Consider the following 18153-nt stretch of genomic DNA (forward strand, 5'->3'; position numbering starts at 1 on the left):
AATTTAAGCAGTTCTTTGTTTGATGGTTTTGGACTATCCATCTTCCTCTTGATTACATTACAGAGGTTTTCAATGGGGTTCAGGTCTGGAGATTGGGCCATGACAGCGAATTGATGTGGTGGTCCTTCTTCCACACATTGATTCACCTAGCAGTGAGGTCGTACTTGGCCACAGGCCATCAAAGGGAGGACGACATGACAGGGTTGAGGGGAACTATAGGAAGGTGAAATGTAAGGGGTTTGGTAAGGAAAGGGTTAAAGGTTTTGATCAACAAGGGGACGGGGCTTCGGAGGTGTAGGAGGGGTCACATGAGGGAGTTGGGGGGGACTATAAGAGGGTGTCGCCATCTTAGTAGGTCAACCATTTTGGGTGCCCCATCACAGTAGGAACAAGCTCCCACCCACCCACCCATGTTTATGGGGTTATGACGGAATTGTCTAGAGGATCCATAGATATGGGGTGTGTAATGGGTTAAGAATTCCGAATTCCTAACAAATGTTTTGCATTTATGTATATATTTGTCAGGGCAGCTCGGCGTGACGGGAGTGGTCCTCGAGGTTGGTGGTGCCAGGAAACGGCGGTTTGGAGGGGGGGGATCTGTAAGGTCCTGGACTCCCCCTTGGGCGGATTAATGTGGAACGGAACATAATGGTCATACTGAGGAACAGAAGCGGAAATACATGGGTATTTAGGGCGGATATTGTCCGGTTGAGTCTATTAGGGTCTCTGAGCTGGTGTTTCACGGCTAGAGGCAGGACACGTACTGGGGACAAGGTTTATGGGGTCATTGACATGTGGCAGTTACAGTTTTGGGGCCTCGAGGACCGCCCCTCCTTTGGGAACATTGTTTTGTAAATGTTTTGTTAAAATGTTAATAAAAGGCTGCTGTGGCCAATTTATCCAATAAAGGTGTGCGAGTCATCATTTAGTGGGTTCGGCAGTCCTAAAGTAGATAGGGAGGAATCTATAGGTATCGCGAATACCCATTGTCATGTGTGGCATGGCGCATTGTCCTGCAGGAAAAAACAGTCCTCAGAGTTGGGGAGCATTGCCTGAGCAGAAGGAATCAACTGTTTTTCCAGGATAACCTTGTATGCGGCTTGATTCATACGTCCCTCGCAAAGATTAACCTGCCCAATTCCAGCCTTGCTGAAGCATCCCCAGATCATCACTGATCCTCCACCAAATTTCACAGTGGGTGCAAGACTCTAAGGGTATGTGCACACGCTGCGGATTCTGCTGCAGATCCGCTGCGGATTTGGCCTCTGCGGATCCGCAGCAGTTCTGCAGACAGTGTACAGTGCAATGTAAGTCTATGGGATTTACAATCCACAGTGCACATGCTGCGGTTTTTTCACTGCGGAAAAGCTGCGGTTTTGAATCCGCAGAAAGAATTGACATGTCATTTCTTTCTGCAGATTCCGCTGCGGTTTGCCACCTATTCCATTGTCCAGGTGTCAAACCGCAGGCCAATCCGCAGGTAAAGCCGCAGGTCATTTTACCTGCGGATCCGCAGAGAAAAATCCGCAGGTGAATCTGCAGCGTGTGCACATGGCCTAAGGCTTGTACGCCTCTCCAGGTCTCCGTCTAACCATTAGACAACCGGGTTTTGGGCAAAGCTGAAAGCCTGTCACGAACTGTTCTTGCTGTGTACATCACCCCAGCTGCCATTTGCCATTCCTTTTGTAGGTCACTTGATGTCATTCTGCAATTACTGAGTGACATTGTAATAAGATGACGGTCATCCCGGTCAGTGGAGAGTCGTTTTCGTCCTCTGCCGGTCTGTTGTTGTAATAGACTGCCATGTTAGAAATTTTAAGGATTGAGGCAACATGACGCTCACTGTATCCCTCTGCTATTAAAGCCAGAATTGAGCCCTTCTTTTCCTCACTCAAGACTTTTCTTTTCAACTCTTGTGGCATGGTTTTAAGTTATTTTTTCATTCCTATTACTTTTGGGATATTACTAGCACTTGTTTTGCCATCCAGCTTGTCCTATTGCAAGAGGATTGAAAACACCACAGCAGGGTTTTTTACTTTCCTTCTTTAAATAAGATTTGGTTCAGGTGATCACCTAATCAGAAGCACAGTAAGTAGAATGAGGTGTACTCTGGTTGGAATTCAACTGACACTGGAATGGAACGGCTGTCAGACATGTAGAGAAGCTGATTTTATAAAACTGTGCAGTAGTCTCTTAATTTTTGCCAGAGTTGTGTATATATATATATATATATATATATATATATATGCCTTCCGTGCTGTTATATATGTTCACCTTCCTGGCCCCGTCCTGGTATATATGTCCATTATCCTGAGCCATAAACTGGTATAGATATCCCCCATCCGGTTATATATGTTGTTTATCCCCTTACAGTGGGTACGGAAAGTATTCAGACCTCTTTAAATTTTTCACTCTTTGTTTCATTGCAGCCATTTGGTAAAGTCAAAAAAGTTCAATTTTTTCTCATTAATGTACACTCTGCACCCCATCTTGACTGAAAAAAAAACAGAAATGTAGACATTTTTGCAAATTTGTTAAAAAAGAAAAACTGAAATATCACATGGTCATAAGTATTCAGACCCTTTGATCAGTACTGAGTAGAAGCTCCCTTTTGATCTAGCACAGCCATGAGTCTTCTTTGGAACAATGCAACAAGTTTTTCACACCTGGATTTGGGGATCCTCTGCCATTCTTCCTTGCAGATCCTCTCCAGTTCCGTCAGGTTGGATGGTGAACGTTGGTAGACATCCATTTTCAAGTCTCTCCAGAGTTGCTCAATTGGGTTTAGGTCAGGGCTCTGGTATATACACATCCTGGTATATACAGTATATATCTCCCATCCTGGTATATATATATATATCCCCATCCTTATATATGTCCCTTATCCTGGTATATATGTCTCTTATCCTGGTCTCCGTCCTGGTATATACAGTATGTCCCCATCCTGGTATATATACCCCATCCTGGTATTTGCTGCTGTTTTTTAAACAATTAAAACAATTATACTCCCCTTCCCTCTGCTCCTCCGCTTCACGGTGTCCTCCTCTGGATCCAGTAGCTGATTCCAGGGTGCAAGTGACAGAAGCGCATGATGTCACTGCCATGTGCCCACAGTCACGTGGACGCCAACGTCAGCTGCTGGCCTCTGATTGGCCGACGGCGCGTATTTCCGCTCATGGACCTGATGGGTCTCTGTGCTGCAATACACTTTAGCTGAAAGTGTGTCTCAGGACGCATATCCAGTTGAAGTTTGTGCTGGCGTCACCGGGCCCTACCCGCAGGGGCCAGGATGTGACCTCTGCGACTGCCGTCATTGCACCCCTGTCTGTATGTTATTGTAGCTCTATTAGAGTATTTGGGGTCTACTTTCCTTGGAAAAGAAAGAAAACCTCTATAAAAGTCTAGTTACACTTTGACACACCACGTAACATTTAAAAATATCATGTTAAAGTTTGCTGCATCTGTGTACTCTGTGGGAGAATGCGTTGTGACGTCCCATGCATGAACAGCAGGGGCGGACATACCGTTAGGGCAACCTATGAGATTACCCAGGAGATAAGGAGGGGGGATTTCCACCTCCAAAGCAGATGGAATTGTGCATTATGATGAGCAGCAAAGAGCCCATACATTGTTCTTGCACAGGGGACTCTTCTGTCTGTGTCTTCACTTTCTACTATATTGACAATAACCAATTTTTGTTCCTGACTCTTTAAGGCATCGCTACTTGAGTAATTTTAGTGGATAAAGCATCTAAAATGTTATGGTCCTTAATATGAACACTGCTTAAAGGGAATTTGTCAGCAGGTTTTTGCAGTGTAATCTGAGGACAGCATCAGGTAGGGGCTGATACTCTGATTTCAGGGATGTGTCACTTACTAGGCTGTGTGCTGCTGTTTCACTACAATGAGTGTTTTATCAGCAGTACATTATCACTGCCGGACTAGGGCGCACGTGAGACCTTGTCCAACCACACCCCCAGCATCGATTAGCAGCTTATTGTCAATATACAATGTACACAGAATACTGTGATATGGGCAAGCAGCTTTCTGAGCTCTGCTTCATCTAAAAACTCTGATTATATCACAACTGCTGCACCCAGTAAACTAAGTGACACATTGCTGGAATCAGGGTCTCTGCCCCTACATTATGCTGCTCTCAGATGAGGTAGCAAAAACCTGCTGACAGATTGCCTTTTAAAAGTAACCCTTATTTTATTTCTTCCATAAATAAATAACGCACTTGAAAATAAGAAACATTGTAATATATCTTAAAAGGGAAATCCGCTTTTTCCTTCCGAATACTGAGATAGATGACAGTTGGTGCTTATAAAGTTTTATGGAGGAGGAAAAGTGAGGACCTAGTGTCAGCCACATACACCTGAAACACAACTTCAACAGATACAGTTCTCCATAGAAGTTTATGTAACTGGCTGAATGTAGCTCCTCCCACCTCCATAGAACTTTATAAGCACCAACTGTCATCTCCTATCTCAGTAATGGAAAAATCTATCTATGCACATTTTACTAATTTTACCCTTGAATTGAGAATGAATGATCAGTCCAGGAGGAGAAAGAAGCAGATTTCTCCGATAAGATATATTGCAAAGTTTCTTATTTTCACGTGTACTATTGATTTATGAAATAAAGATTACTTTTTAACGATGAGCACGGATTTTCCTCGTCGGTGTGCGGTTACTCGGACAGATTATTTGTAAAGCTGATAATCGCTATGTTATTAGATTACCTTCTTTTCCAACAATGGTATGTTTAGTCTGTTACCTAAGGCTAAGCCGAGTAATTAATGTCATCCGTCTCCTTTCTGAATACATCATACACGATGTACTAGATTGGGATGGGAACGAGGACGCGGTCCAACCCCATACATCCAAAGGTCTTTGCTGAATAATGCCTGCCGTGCCAATCTCTCCTAATCCGCCTCCTGATTGTTGTTTTTTTTTTTCCGCTGCACATTTCGCTAGCCATTCCCTTTTTTTTTTTTCTTCGTGCGTTTAGTGAGTCACAACTCCCAGCTGGCTTTGGATTGTGAATGGCTAATAACCTAAACTAATTTCAGAGGTCTTCGCCCCTCCTCCCAGCTGCCATTCCCTTTTTCACCATACTGTCTGGGTGACTACAGCTGGTGCCACCCCAGCAGGCTGCAGGGAGTAAGCGCGCGCATGGGTGGTGGTGGGGGTGATGCGCTTAGGAGGGGCCGGCGAGCGAAGGGTTAAACTAATTGTAGCTGTCACTGAATCCCCGGATGCTGATGTAAGGAGAGAGAGAAAGAGAGAGGGAGAGAGCAGCCTGCACATTGCAGAGGAGGCTGCAAAGAGATTACTGAAGAAAAAGCCTATAAAGGAGGGGGACCTGAATACATCAGCAAAAAACAGCATCAGCATCAGCATCAAGATCTGTTCTGCATCCAGCAGTACCCAGGGCTGCGTTCCTCCTGATGATGCTGGTACCAGGAGTGTAGCATCCCCTCCACCCTCCCCCCTTCCACTCTGTCCCCACTCCCCCCCTCCCCCTTGGATGCATCAGCAAAGAGGAGCACAGATCAATTTCCCCCTTCTCCCCCCCCATTAACTAAAAAAAAAAGAGAAAAAAAAGAAGAAAAAAAAAGAAAAAACCCATAGTAAAAAAAAAATAAAAAATTACCAGGAAAAAATAAATACAAGGAGATCCTAGAAGAAGAGAGGCAGGGAAACGGGGAGACGACAACCACCGCACTGTTTATCTCTCTGCCCCTGTTCTTTTGTTCTAGCCTGGGAGAAAAGGACAGGCCTTGTAAAATAAAGGGGGACAAATTCAGGAACCATGTCCAGTGGAAAGGAGGCAGGGGGAATTCACCCTTACCAGCAGCAGCAACAACATGCCCAATATGTTGGACCCTACCGGCTGGAGAAGACGCTTGGCAAAGGACAGACAGGTGGGCCTTCTATTTCTTCTTATTGCTTGAGACTTGTTTTTATTTTCCTTGCAAATGTCAATGGATTGAAACGATTGTGTGTGGCATTTCTGTTCTTCACCGTGACAATTATGTTTGTGTCCTACAGAAGGTAGTGGGTTTTTTTTTTTTTGTGGGATTTGAAGACAAGCAGAGATGAGGAATAAATCCCAAAGTTGCTGCAAGATGTAGTCATTGTAGGGAAACCTCAGATGGATAAATCTTGAAAGGGTCTTGGGAGGAATAATCTGTACTAAGTGCCGGGCAGGAGTGAGGGCACGCTAACCCTTAGACTACCCAAAGAAGAAGATCTTCTGATTTTATGTGATTGACTGTGTTATTACAATTAATCTTGTAGGACTTTCACGCTACTTTTTTTTGCTTTCTTCTGGTGGGATGGATTCTAGTTGGGGAGGGAGTTCTGTCCTATGATGTAGAGCTATCTGTTCAGGGTTGTCAAGGTCTTGGATGATGTCCCATGAAGAGTCATGAGGTTTTTCTTCTAAAATGTGAAGATTCTATTCTGTTCCCGAAGGTTCCATAGATGTTTCGGGATCGAGAAGGTTTCTTATTGAACATTCTTGGGTCTTCAGATTGTTTCTTGGGACGGTTATGACATTTATATCTTGATGGTTGGACTTTGGTTACCATAATTTTGTCATGTAGACTTTGTATCAAGTCACCCATCAATGTGATGTGTAGATTCGCCTTGCTTTAAAACATTTTCTAATGCAATCTCTAGCTGACTTTATATGGTGTAATGAGACGGAGTGGTTTTATGGTTGGCTTCTTATGCCCTTCACTATTCTATAGGGTTATTTGTGTAAATAATTGATTAGTTCCTGTACTGTATAGCCCTGCATTATATATGGGATTCAGCTCTGGGGAATCTGCATTATACGGTGGAGCAGTGCCTTGCTCTAGGGATCTGCAGTATATAGCAGATCCTCTGCAGTACGGACCTTCTTACGTTACAGTTTCTGATGTAATGATCAGAGCTGAAAAAAAAAAAAAAAGAAGAAGCTATCATTGACATATATCATTCCATGGCTTTAGCCTCCAGCTGTGCTGACATCTCATATAAATTCCCATCATCAACACATCAGCACCTCACAAGAACACTCCCCTTTAGCCCAGCAACAAGGTTTCCCTTTACCAAGAGGGTCCATCATTCTCGATACTTAATGGAACAAGTCCTTTCCTCCGTGTAAACTCTTGGAGGATGATACTTTTTATTTTTGCATATGTCAAGAAAACACGGAATGGTGATAGATTTTCACAAAATTAGGAACTGATTAAAAAACTGCCGGTGTCACGGTGTCATTGAAATAGGTTCTGGTTGGTGGAGATCACCTTGGGAATACCTCTCGTAGATTGTTACGTGTTCTTGCCTTGATGGTTACTTTTATGTAGCGTTGCTAATGAGAGAGAGGGTAGATTCTGAAAGACGTAGTTGTACCCAGAGGGAGGGTGGGATGGACGGGTTGGAGAAATGATAGACTTTCCTTTGCAGCAATCGTTTGCTCTTGGTAAAAAATTTATGGAAAGGTTTAGACCTAGAACTAGAAGTCAGCTAAGGGCAAATTTTGCAATGGCTTCAGCAGAACGATAAATGGACTAAATGATACCGACACGAAGATGCCGCAAAGGTGACTCTCTGGCCTTAAATCAAGGGATGACTAGAGGTCATCCTCACCACCATCCGTGGACTCTTGGGCCTGCATTGAGAATAGATGTGCAAAATACTGTATTTAATACTCTAAGATCATATTATAATCAGAAGATATCACAACGCCCGTCAATATCTATGTTCCAATGTGTTTCTTAGTTTACGTGGGTGCACACCTGCAAAATATAGGCCGGAGAAAGGCACAGATCGCTGCCACACTGTACATATCACATCATCGGAGTAGTGTAAGAGCTAAAAGGAAACGAGCAGAGGATTCACCCAGTTACGTGTAAAATCCGCAGCGAGGAGAACTCACTCTGGCAATAGCTAGATGTCACCTCCATATCTGCAGGGCATCACGATGTATCGTCATTGCACGTCAGACCTTGGTACGGTACAGCTGGAGATTATCACACATGGCATTCGCAGATATTCAGGGGAAAGGTTTACAATGTAGGAAATATTAACCATTTATTGCATATGGGGCATCGCATGTAAAGTCGTTGGGAATTTTAGAGACGTAGCTTTCATACGTTGAACGTCTAGTCTGTTTTATTGCCCAAAATGCATACCGATGACGGCTATGTCCAAGTGGCAGATAATCGGATCACCTGAGATGTAGCCATGTCCTATAGCCTCCTCAATGATTACCAAAATGTTATATAAAATGTTATCTGTTGTCACTGAGACGTTACCTGTATCTAGCTGGGGGTCAAGAAGAGGAGTTTTTTCTTAAATATCATGGGAAAAAAGCATTAACTGTTTACGATCGGTTATATCGGACGAGTGCTATCCGTTTTCTTCATGGACCTCACTTGAACCCATGTTGTTCTTTGGGGCTGTGCACATGTCCAGTTGTTTTTGTTGGACCAAGTGGTCCGAAGAAAACATTGGTGACTTGTCCATTTTTTATTCAAGTGGCAAATCGCCAATGCAAATCCATGGGTCCGATCTTCACGGACTGTCAAAACTTTATTTTTCTCTCCACCTCGGAGAAAAACTGATTCCACTCTGGTCAAACTCTGATCAGAAAAATCGAACTGTGGAGAGAAAACAGTCTTGTGCGGCTACCCTCAAGTGAAACCATTCAAGCACTAAAAGCCGCCATACTGATTAGAGGCAAGTCATTTGAACCCAACAATTTTGACGGGGCCGAGCGATCATCTAGGGATCTCCCAACTCTCCCCCAACAGATGATAAGAGAGAGAAGGATCGGGTCGTTGGAACTTCAACTTATCATTTTTTATTTTCAGTGAAGATGAAATACTCCTCTCACCCTGTGGAAAACACATGACTGAGAACTCGTGTATTGGGAGTGAGGAGAGATTGGGTTCTGTCTAATTAATGTTTGGCCCACATTTCGCTAAGTGGTTAGCATTCTTGTCTTGCAGCGCTGGGGTTCTGGTTTCATATCCCTCTTAGAACAACATGTGCAAGGAGTTTGTATATTCACCTTGTCTTTGCGTGGGTTTCCTCCGGGTTCCCCTCAACTTACATCTACACGACACACAGTCCATATGAATGTACAATTTCTCCATCTCCAGCTGAAAGTTAGGGGGCACTGTCTTACCACTGACAGCATAAAAGCAATAATCGCCCCTGGGCAAGTGTCTGTTTACAACCCAAAAATTGATACATGCATCCATATGTGCGGGTAATACCTTCCTGATAGTCATCCGGATATGCCTTTGTTTTTTAGCTGCTTTTAAAGGTGGGTCCCTAAGTCCACTGTGTGAATCTAGCCCTAGTGGGGTTAGCCTTTCCGTTAGTTCCAAAGAAGCTAATAAACCAGTACATGTGCTGTACTGCTCCATTCACTGGGGACTTTGGGACACTTAGTTTTTGGATTGGCGAGTGCCCCAGGGGTTGGAGACACCAAATGATCATAAATTTGGCCCAACGTTTTTTTGATTGGTGATTGCTCCAGGGGTTGGACCGCAAGTGATCATAAATTTGGGCCTCTATTTTTTTGGATTGGTGGGTGCCCCATGAGATGGACCCCGAGTGATCATACTTTAGGACCCTCATTTTCTGGATTGGTGGATGCTCCATGGATTGGACCTCAAGTAATTGTACACTTATTAGAAATTCCCTTTAAGCTTTGATTTCTTATGGCTATTACAGGGTAGTGTGAAATGTATGAGCAGCGGCTCACCAGGAAAGCTAGTAATGTCACTGGGGCAGTCTCAACATACGGTACCGAGTCAGACTTAGAAGTGCATGAAATAATTTTGCAAGAAGGTGAAGAGAAATGAGGGCAGATACATTACGGTCAATATAGGGGGCAACAAGGAAAAATACGGTGTGGACAGTATGGAAAGATGAAGGATATCATATAACCAGATGATTGCACCGTCAGTCTGCAGGATTCTGTACTTTGCATCCTTTAAGGACCTGGACTATAATAAAAGTTTATATTTAAAGGGTAGATAATGTTTGGTATATGGAATATTGTGTCCAGTTTTGGGCGCCACATTTTAAAAAAGACATCAACAAACTGGAGCAAGTTCAGAAAAGAGCGACCAGAATGGTGACCGGTCTGCAAACCCTGTCTTATGAGGAAAGGTTGCAGGATTTGGGAATGTTTAGTTTGCAAAAGAGAAGACTGAGAAGAGACTTAATAGCTGTCTACAAATATCTAAAGGGCTGTCACATTGTAGAAGGATCAACTTTATTCTCATTTGCACAAGGAAAGACTAGAAGCAATGGGATGAAACTGAATGGGAGGAGACACAGATTAGATATTAGAAAAAACTTTTTGACAGTTAGAGTGATCAATGAGTGGAACAAGCTGCCACGAGAAGTGGTGAGTTCTCCTTCAATGGAAGTCTTCAAACAGAGGCTGGACAGACATCTGACTGGGATGATTTAGCGAATCCTGCTTTGAGCAGGGGGTTGGACCAGATGGCCCAGGAGGTCCCTTCCAACTCTACGATTCTATGATTCTATGCATATTTCTATATATCAGTGCCATGGATTTGTGGTACCTAAAGTCTACATTTATTCACATGTAATGAAGGCTATGGCTGCCTCATTTTACAGCTCAAACCATTAATATGTCACATGGAACCAAAAATAAATGAAGGCCATGTCACAGCATGTATGTATTATATTTCAAGTTTATTGCATGTGGAAACCCATATTTAAAGGGAACCTGGTGCACAATTCAAGCTGTCCAAACCGCCTGCAGCATGAATCGGAAACAGTCAGGATTGTTTTCTCTGAAATGATCTTGAGTTTCAGAGAAAACATAGTTTGACGATCCAGACAGGCAGCATAGGGGATCTGACTACTCTGTCACCACCACCGGTTGGCTTCTCCGAGCTTCACTTCAGTGATTTTTGTCTATTACTTATATGTGTATAGGGAGAGATCAGTCAGTTAACTGGAGCGGTGTGGGACGATACTGGCCGCCGGCAGTGTCAAACTGGTCTTGTTTCTGCCTATGGGCCATGTCCAAATCTTCAAACTATGTTTTGTCTGAAACACTCCATGCAGCCAGATTTAGATGCATGCTGCCCATGGTTTGGCCACGAATTTGGCCGGTGGATATGTATGTCCACATTTTTTCATTCTTAAATTTTAAGTGTCTTTTAAGACACAATAATTTAGGCCCCGCTCACCTGTCATGGACTCCACTCTGAGCCTCATCGGCAGTTCGGTCACTCTTCACAGTGACATAGGTGCAGCATACGGAGTTTTTCTTACAGTTAGAACCATAGTATCATTCGTAGACCCATCGCAAGTGGCATGATGGATCTGGCACAGCGTCATGGCTTACATTCTGCACAGAAGCCCAGGTGTAGATGAGATGTGAGCAGAGCCGTACTTGGTGGTAGTCAATAGATATTAGTCCCATACGTTGCACTGTACTATTATATACAGCTATTATTGCACTTAAGTATTATACATTGATAATGTATGCTATTATTACGCTTTCTATAACAGTCATGCCATTTCACTTACAGGAAACCCACACAATTTCCCTGTATAATTATTCATTGGGGATCCTATCAGACTCCCTAGTGAATAATTATTTGGGTCTGGTCTTTGCTAAGCAACCGCCATTATACTTCATGTCTGTTTCATAGCAACATAGGTCTCACCATATTGGCGACAAATATGGACCTCCTCTCGCTAATGGAGAGTGGCCTTTCTCTCAAAAGAGGGATCAAGATGGTGATAGTTCTCTGGCTCTAGAATGAGGATAGTTTGGGAAATATGTATTAATTATTAATAATGCATGTATTTCCCAGACTTACGATATTGATGACCATTCAGTAACAGATCAGAGGGGGACCAACACTCAAAAAAGTTACAGCATTCGTCTTTTAGGTTAAAAACTTTAGTTCTTTATTAGATCCTATTACAGTCCAGTAAGGTATAAAGATTGCAAACATCCAAGTCCCATAAAATATAGCCATAGAAGCCAACGCGTTTCGGAGGGTTCTTAGGCATGGAATGCTGCCACTTAGACCCTTTGAATATCATGGGTGTAAAATATGATGTCATAAAGAGCTAAGGTTTTATACCTAGAAGACAAATGGATCCAGTATGGGGTATTCACTGTCCGGCTGAGATAAGTTCCTCCGCACCGTCCATGAATTGTAATGTTACAACGGCTCAGCTCCTATCCAGGTGAAACATCGGAGCTTCAAATCGCTGATCAGTGTGGCTTACAGGTGTTGATCTGATATTGACGACCTATTCTAAGAATTGTGAGCCTGGAAAACCCCTTTAAAGACACTTTTTTTAAACAGGGTCTTATGGGTGCTTAAGACTACCTGGATATGGTCAGAAAGATCCCGTGATGGACAAGGAGCTATCACAGTAATAAGTCATCGAAAGGCCCATGAGGTTCAACAAAGACAACCACACAGGCAAATCGCTTTCTGATAGGGCCTCTCTCTTCTTTTTTTTGTCTTTTTGTTTGATCTGTTTGTGCAAAGATACAATACTTTGTATTATAGGAAATTTCTTTATGTCTTGACCTAAAGATGTACATTTTGTATGTCACTTTGAACATTTCTTCTGGTCTAGTGGTAACAGTAGCCTTATAATGTTTCTGTGTTCTCCTCTCATAAACCATTCTTGCATAAATCATGAAGCAAAAATGCAGAGACAAACCCCTAGGGGTACAGAGTACAGGCAAATTTAAAGAGCGATGACCTCTGTGGGGTCCACTGACCTTGTCTGGTACCTCATATCGACTTCTAATATCCTGCTATAAAATGCTTTCCAACATCATACAGGCTTGTTGAGGCTTACTTTATGTGGCATATTTGACCCCTTTGGGACTGGGCAATTTTTAGTTTTTACACTTTAGCTTTTTTTTGCTCCCCTTCTACCAAGAACCATTATTTTTTATTTTTCCATCAATCTCACTCTATGAGAATTTGTGTTTTTTTTTTTTTTGACGGACAAGTTGTGGTTTTCACTCACAACATTTATACTTTGCCAAATAATGTACCGAAAAACAGGAAAATAAAACTTATAAAGTTTTTTTTTATACGAAAGTGGAGTTCCCTTTGTGGTGAAAAAGGAAAGAGAATAGCGTTTTGAAAGAGTAGTAAGATTAAAATTTTTATAAACAATGATACGGAATTGTCTCACCTGATGAAGCTGTGCACATATGGACACAACTCCAAAGAGCGCGAGAACTAAATCCAATAGGTGCAGCCGACCTGGTGTGCCGTTGGAAAACCCTCCAAGAAAGTTCGGGTAGTGCCTCATTAGGGTGGAGATACCAGGTGAATGGCACTCCCGTTGTATCAAATTTGACGGATAAAAATAGAACCAAAAATAAAATTTGTTAAAAGCGCAAAACACAATGCGTTTCGCAGTATCCAGCCTTCCTCAGGTGTTTGACTTGTCTGAAAGTGTTTTTTTTGTATGTACGAGTGTGTATGTAGCTAAAAAATAACAAAACTTTCCAAACAAAACCTTTTGTGTGAACATTTTCATGTGACTTTTTTATTTTTTCAGTTAGTAGACCTGTATGAAGGCTCCTTTTTTGTATCGCGAGCTCAGTTTTTTTTTTATACCATTTGGTGGGTATATACAATGCTTTGATTGCTTCTATGGCATTTTTGGGGGAGATGCGATGACCCGAAAAGTCCTGGCATTTTGATTTTTTTGTTCATTACAGGCTTAACCCTAAAGGTTGACTAATTTTATATTATCATGCATTAGACATAGACGTCACCCTCTGTGTATGGAGTGGGCTCAGCTCCTGAGCCCGCTCTGTAAACCCACAACTGAATTTTGGGAAGTGTTTGGACTTGGTAAAACCTATGGGGAGCCAAAAGGTAGCTCTGTCCCAAGCAACAAGGCCAGCGCTATAAAGTCTGGATTATAGGCCTGTTACACATTATGCAGTGGGGTCTTCTATTAACACATTTATGACTAGGCTAATAGTGGATGTAAATGGAGGGTGACATCCTTTCCATAGCTACGTTTATGCCCACTCTACAGATAGGTGTCTGGTTTGGAGACAGTTTTCTTCCTTTTGGAGATCTAATTTGCATATTTTTTCCCATGAGGCATTGCCTGGTAGTCTTCATGTATCACCTAGATCTTATTAATGAGAAACAGCACCCCTTAGGCCTCTTTCACACTTCAGTTTTTTACAATCAGTCACAATCCGCCAGGTTTTGAAAAAAACGGATCCTCAATTTTTTTTTGAGGATCCGTTTTTTTTTCCCCATTGACTTGCATTAATGGCGGATTGTGACGGATTGCTGTCCTTTGCATCCGTTTTTTTTGAGGATCCGCCAAAAATTGTTGTCCGTCACCATCCTCAAAGATTTCAAAACAGAGCTTGTAACGTTTTTTTCTCTGGCGGATCCTCCAGACACTCATTTAACCCGAAATTCTTTCCAGGTGCCGGACAAAAAAAAAATCTCTCTCTCTCTCTCTCTCTCTCTCCTCCTCCTCCTCCTCCCGCGTTTACTTTAAACTTCCTCATTTTCAGGATCCGTCTAAAAAACGGATCCTGTGCCCTCCGTTCACATCAGTTGAGAACGGATCCGCTTGTCTGACTTTTTGGCGGATTTGAACTGATGCAAAAAACTGAAGTGTGAAAGAGGCCTTAGATCTATGGCCGCTGCAAACGCTACACGTTCTGGAATTTCTGATTATGTTCCAGAAAAGCTTCATTTGTGCTCAGATCACAGGGATTGATTTTTCTGTTAAGGGGGAAATTATTGATTTACTCGCCTAGATACATTTATTTATGCTAATATCTGTATTATAAAAATAGAATCAATATGGCAGTAAGAGAGAAAAATATTTCACATACACAATTTCTTCACTCTCAGCTCAATAATAATGCTACCTTAAAGAGAATCTGTCACCTAGTTTTTGCCATCTAAAGTAGGCACACCATCCCTAATTCCAGTGATGTGTCACTTACTGAGCTGTTTTCTGTAGTTTTGATAAAATCACAGTTTTATCAGCAGGAGATTGTAACTAAAGGACTAGTAAACCTAATGCCAGATAGTCCAACCACGCCCCCACCACTGATTGGCAGTCTGTGGACAGTGTACACAGAAAGCAGCCAATCAGTTGAGTGGGTGGGGTTATACAGAGCTCCGCATTCAGAAGACTGCTAGATCTACAGCAGAGAAAACAGTGATTTTATGAAAACTGCAGAAACAGCCCAGTAAATGATATATCACTGAAATCAGGGTCTCTATCTCTGCATCATGAGGTTCTCAAATGGGGTAGAAAAAAAACCTGGTGACAGATTCCCTTTAAATACTTGTCTTATTCATTTTTTTTCCATTCTTTCCCTTTCATTTCTCTGCTACTTTTCGCGTGGAAAGCTGAGTGAAGATGTGTGGCATTCTTACTTTCTGATAGTTGACTCATGTTGGGTATAGACTGTGATAGTAAATTGTGAGCACTTACACTATATGCAGGCATGTGGCTACATTAGTGGATGCTTTAAGGCACAGGCACACTCAATAAAGCCCCTTCTCTATTTACTATGCACCACAGTTGTTATATACAGTTCTTTACATTTGAGGACTTCACACTTGCAACTTCTGTACTTAAATGGGTTGTCTGTAAAGTAGGTAACAATGACCTAACATAAAATAAAGATTACTTGTCCTTTCGCTCACGTTTCGCCTCTATACTGCTCTCCTCCAGTGTTTGGCTACAGAACTGTCCCGCCTACAACACATGACTACTGCAGCCAATCACTGGCTCCAGCATAAACGCTGAGGCCAGTGATTGGATCAACCACTCACGTGTTCCTGGGCTTCATTGAGTTACTGCCTGTATGTTAGTCCAACCCTTCTTTAAAGACATTCAATGAGAATCATACCATCATATACAAATAGGATAAAATTCCAAAATTCTAGCAAACCAGGGAACAATAAATTTCAGGATTATCATATGTGTATTGGCCATAAGCACAACTGTTGTGAATTCGCTTTCTGGCCTACCTCTGGTTACTAGTGAAGGTAGTTGAGCTGGTTGTATTGACAGAGGGGTCGCGAGTTCTCTTTTCGGGCTCCCTTAGGTGGTTACTGGAGGTAATGGAGCTGACCTAATTAACAGAGGCCTGCCACCTGATAATGAGGAGGATGACTGGAGATCTGGAGTTTCAGACTTGATTTAAGACAGCCGACTCCCTCTATCCCTGCTGGTGATTTTTTCCTGCCTCCTGAGATCTTAGTTTCCAGCTCAGTCCCTGCATGCTCAGCTAAGTGTTCTTTTGCTATTGTTCACATTTGATCTGGTTTTGTCTATTCAGTTTTGTGTGGTCAGCCAGCTCCGCCTGGGGCTGTGCTGAATTTCCATCCTTATGTTACTGCTTGTGCCAGTTTGTTTTTGTCCCTTATTAGATTGGCCTCTTTTTGCTCTGCTTTCAGAATATACCAGAGTGCTGATATAGTGAGCAAAGTCTAGTGACTTCAGTATTTTTCTATCAGACGTGTTGGGCATTTTTTGAACCAGGGTTTTTTGCGTGATTGCAGACAGAGTCTTTCCTTTCCTGTCCTGTCTAGTTAGTGTGGGCCCCATCGTTTGCTTAGTCTATTTTCCTACCTGTGTTTGTGTTTTCATCTTGTCTCACCAACAATATATGTTTGGGGGCTATCTATTCCTTTGGGGTCTGCTCTGGGGCAGTTAAGATTTCCCCTTTCTTGCTTTAGGCTTATTTAGTTCTCTGGCTGTGTCGGGGCATATAGGATCATCGTAGGAGTGTAGGGAGGTTGAACTGATGGACAGATCTGCCTGTAGTAAGAGGCAGAGGGCTAGCGCAGTGTAGGTACAAAAGTGCTGAGATAAAGAGAAAGGGGTGCTGTGTTGTAGTTTGACCATTAGAGGGCAGTGGGGAGTGTAGGAGTGTGACGGTGTAACTGCCATTGGTCAAATAAATTGTCATGTGATAGTGGGCGGAGCTTCCAGGACTGGGAGTATAAGAGGTTGAGGGAAGGTTCTGGAAGGTCCAGTCAGCCAGGGGAGCTCACTAGTAAGGAGGTTCTGCTGTAGAGAGAGAGAGAGGGTAGAAAGGCTCCAGAGAGGACTGACAGTTGAGGCGGTCACGGAGGGGGGCCCAGAGGACAGTAGCCGCAGAAGTAGACGGTCTGGGGTACCAAGCAGATGGCGTACTTTGAATGGTGAAGTGCTGTGGTGGAAGGGCCTAGGGCAGCTGCAGTGAGAAGACCCACAAAGTGAAGGTACCCGGGTCTGTGAACAAAGGAAGTGTGAAATTCCTGTGGTGAATTTCGGTGGTTGTCAGAGAGGCGGCCAATAAAAACGGACCTGTTGAATACAACCCCTGTCTCAGTCTCGTGTCTGTCGGCGGCAAGAAGTGGGTCACCCCCCATTCCTGTTGGATCACTCTCTCACCTATCCTACATGCACGCTCCACGGCTACTGCTAGTTGTGTGGATAGGATCAGGGGTCTACAATCCACTTAGTTACCAACCTCTCTGGTTTTCTGTGGCTTAGCTTGGTCTTGCTTTCCTCCTCGGTGACCCAATCATAACACACTACCCTGACGACAGAGAAAAATACTACAGAATAGATGCCAAGATCTTCCTGCTCTCACCCCAAGCTCTTTATACAGTATAAGGTTTACGGTATGTGATAGGGTAGGTGCACACAACCCTTTTCTCTCCATCTAAGACAAACGGTGCAATTATGCTGATCAGACTTTGAACAAAGCTTGATAAGCGTGGGATGTTTTTAATAGTTTCCCCACCTTCTTTATTATGTCAGTCAGTGGACACCAGACTGTACTCGGATGTCATCCAAGTGGGATCCAATGTTTGACCCATAGACTTGCATTGTCGATTTTGATCAAAATTGAACGTCAGCGATTTTTTTTCCCCTAAATCAAACATGTGCACAACCCCATAAAATAACATTGGTACTTGTGGAATCTGTGAAATCCACGGATAACACTCGTCCGATATAATTAGTCTTGTGCACAAGACTTTAGGATGAGGGAGGCCTTTTGAACTTATTAGTGATGACTTACTCAACTATTAGCCTGGCATTTGGACCATTTTTTTTTTACT

At 42.9% G+C, this 18153-nt stretch overlaps 1 protein-coding gene across 4 annotated transcripts in view; it reads left to right on the plus strand.

Annotated features, from left to right (window-relative positions):
- The first annotated feature begins 5094 nt into the window (after positions 1–5094).
- The window catches only part of LOC141085596 (serine/threonine-protein kinase BRSK2-like), a 443438-nt gene continuing 430379 nt past the window's right edge, over positions 5095–18153 (plus strand). For 2 of the 4 annotated variants that reach the window (XM_073571101.1, XM_073571102.1), the window contains exon 1: positions 5095–5928. In XM_073571101.1, the coding sequence (XP_073427202.1) occupies positions 5817–5928 (112 nt within the window). In that variant the 5' untranslated portion in view covers positions 5095–5816. The remainder of the gene's footprint in view (positions 5929–18153) is intronic. The other 2 variants (XM_073571105.1, XM_073571106.1) reach the window with 1 other exon arrangement.

The sequence above is a fragment of the Dendrobates tinctorius genome, unplaced genomic scaffold, assembly GCF_039654945.1.
Source record: "Dendrobates tinctorius isolate UK_male_01 unplaced genomic scaffold, ASM3965494v1 ptg000028l, whole genome shotgun sequence".
Taxonomy (NCBI): Eukaryota; Metazoa; Chordata; class Amphibia; order Anura; family Dendrobatidae; genus Dendrobates; species Dendrobates tinctorius.